The 1,704-nt window shown below is 39.7% G+C and overlaps 2 protein-coding genes across 5 annotated transcripts in view; both read right to left on the bottom strand.

Moving 5' to 3' along the window:
• Positions 1-110, bottom strand: part of LOC106956928 (cornifelin homolog A-like) — a 9,393-nt gene extending 9,283 nt beyond the window's left edge. For 2 of the 3 annotated variants that reach the window (XM_015048042.1, XM_015048043.1), the window contains exon 1: positions 30-110. The gene's annotated coding sequence lies outside the window, so the exon portion shown is untranslated. The remainder of the gene's footprint in view (positions 1-29) is intronic. The other variant, XM_015048041.1, reaches the window with a different exon arrangement.
• Positions 111-239: 129 nt separating this feature from the next.
• The window catches only part of LOC106956925 (placenta-specific gene 8 protein-like), an 18,814-nt gene continuing 17,349 nt past the window's right edge, over positions 240-1,704 (bottom strand). For both annotated transcript variants that reach the window (XM_015048037.1, XM_015048038.1), the window contains one exon: positions 240-972. In XM_015048037.1, the coding sequence (XP_014903523.1) occupies positions 799-972 (174 nt within the window). In that variant the 3' untranslated portion in view covers positions 240-798. The remainder of the gene's footprint in view (positions 973-1,704) is intronic.

Here is a 1,704-nt window from a genome sequence, read left to right as displayed (position 1 = left end):
GTGGCCCTCGGTGAAATTGAGTTTGACACCCCTGATCTAACAAGTGAAGATTTACTTACAGCTTTACTTTAAAGTTTGTCGTTCCTTCTGTAATTTATTATCTAAAAAAATTATTTGTACCCTTATGCAATAAGTGTATCAAAACCAACTCTATCAATTTTTAAGCAATATTTAAAAGTAGTTCTAATTTGCTTCTTTTCTGCAGTAGCTATTCTGCAGTGTTATTAGCCTGTAAAAAATATACACATTTAGTTATTCCTGCATTTTCATTTGTCTTGTCTTTTTTCCCTGAAGCAATAAAAAGATTGGAAACAATCATTAACCCTTTAAAGAAATGCTTCATGGAGTGCAAACTGAAACTGAGGCAAAAAATAATAATTAAGCAAACAAAAATTAGCTGAAATAAAAACAGTAGTTTCTACTGTAAGTTTCCTGAGCAGAACAATTCGCTAAAGAAGAAACTGAACCACACAAATAGCTGATGATTCAGTCTAGCAAGCAATGAAATGAACATTTTTAAAAACCTGCTACTAGGAACAAAAATAGTGCTACATGTTTATTTGCAGATTACTTATGCAACATATTCACAAGTAATATTTATTAGAGACACTTTGACCAAAGATTTTTATTTATTTTTTTGCTATAAAGAATCCAAACAGTATAGAAAAAACATAAAGAGTTTAAATAATTTGAGCAAACTGGACTTTTGTCTGTTATGTCCCTGCAGGCCAAATGAAGTGTGATTAAATCCTCTCCTGGACTTTCTGCCACCAGGGAGAGAAGGCTTCCTCTAGGCGTCTAGACCAAGTGCGCCCCCTGCAGGGAGGTCAGAGCAGTGTATCTGGCTGCGGAGGAGGCCGGCGGAGAGGAGGCGGCGTGGGATGCTGCTCTTCGTTTCAGCTCCCTGGAGATCTGAAGCCAAGATAGCGTGTAGCAGCAGCATCCGTACAGGCAGTCGCTCCACACGCTTCCCTGCTCAGAGAGAGAGAGAGGCAGAGAGAGAGAGAGAGAGAGAGAGAGAGAGAGAGAGAGAGAGAGAGAGAGAGAGAGATCTGAACATCAGTGGGAGGCCCAGGCAGAAAGGTGAACATTTACATTCAGGTGCAGAAGACACATTTTTATTGTTTTATAAAGCAGCAGAACCACCGTTCACTTCTGCTGGTTACTGGAAAACGAGCTTTTGTTGCCCCTCAACAACAATATTTTATTTTTAAAGGGGATCTATTATGCAAAATTCACTTTTTGCCCGTTTTTATACTTCAGTTTGAGTCTCAACTGCTTGCAAAAAACATCCAGCTGTTTTAATGGTAATAATTGATCACTTTTTCTTTGAGCCATTTCAAAAACCTCCTGATTGTTGAGTCACATTCCGTTACCTAGCAACCCCAGCCCAGCCTAGCCCGTTACCTAGCAACCCAAGCAGAGTTCCAGAACGTTTGGTCAGCTAGTTTAACAATGGCAGTACAATGGCCGCTGGAAGGCCAAGTGTTTTATTATTTACTTTACCATCCAGAAACCACTTGCTGAATTCTTCTTGGTTGTTCAGGAGGCTCTACTGATGCTTTTCAAACATGTGTGGTAGTTGCCCATCTGTTTGCTGCCATTTTAATGTGCGAATGTAAACATTGGTTTGGGGGCGTGGCCAGCAGCAGTTTATTTGAATTCAAAGTGACGGAGGCCCTAAAATCTCATTATCTAAGAATA

This window comes from Poecilia latipinna, unplaced genomic scaffold, assembly GCF_001443285.1.
Source record: "Poecilia latipinna isolate Pla-1442-1.1 unplaced genomic scaffold, P_latipinna-1.0 Scaffold858, whole genome shotgun sequence".
NCBI lineage: Eukaryota > Metazoa > Chordata > Actinopteri > Cyprinodontiformes > Poeciliidae > Poecilia > Poecilia latipinna.
The sequence above is the reverse complement of the archived record's forward strand: the minus strand, read 5'-3'. Positions and strand labels throughout refer to the sequence as shown.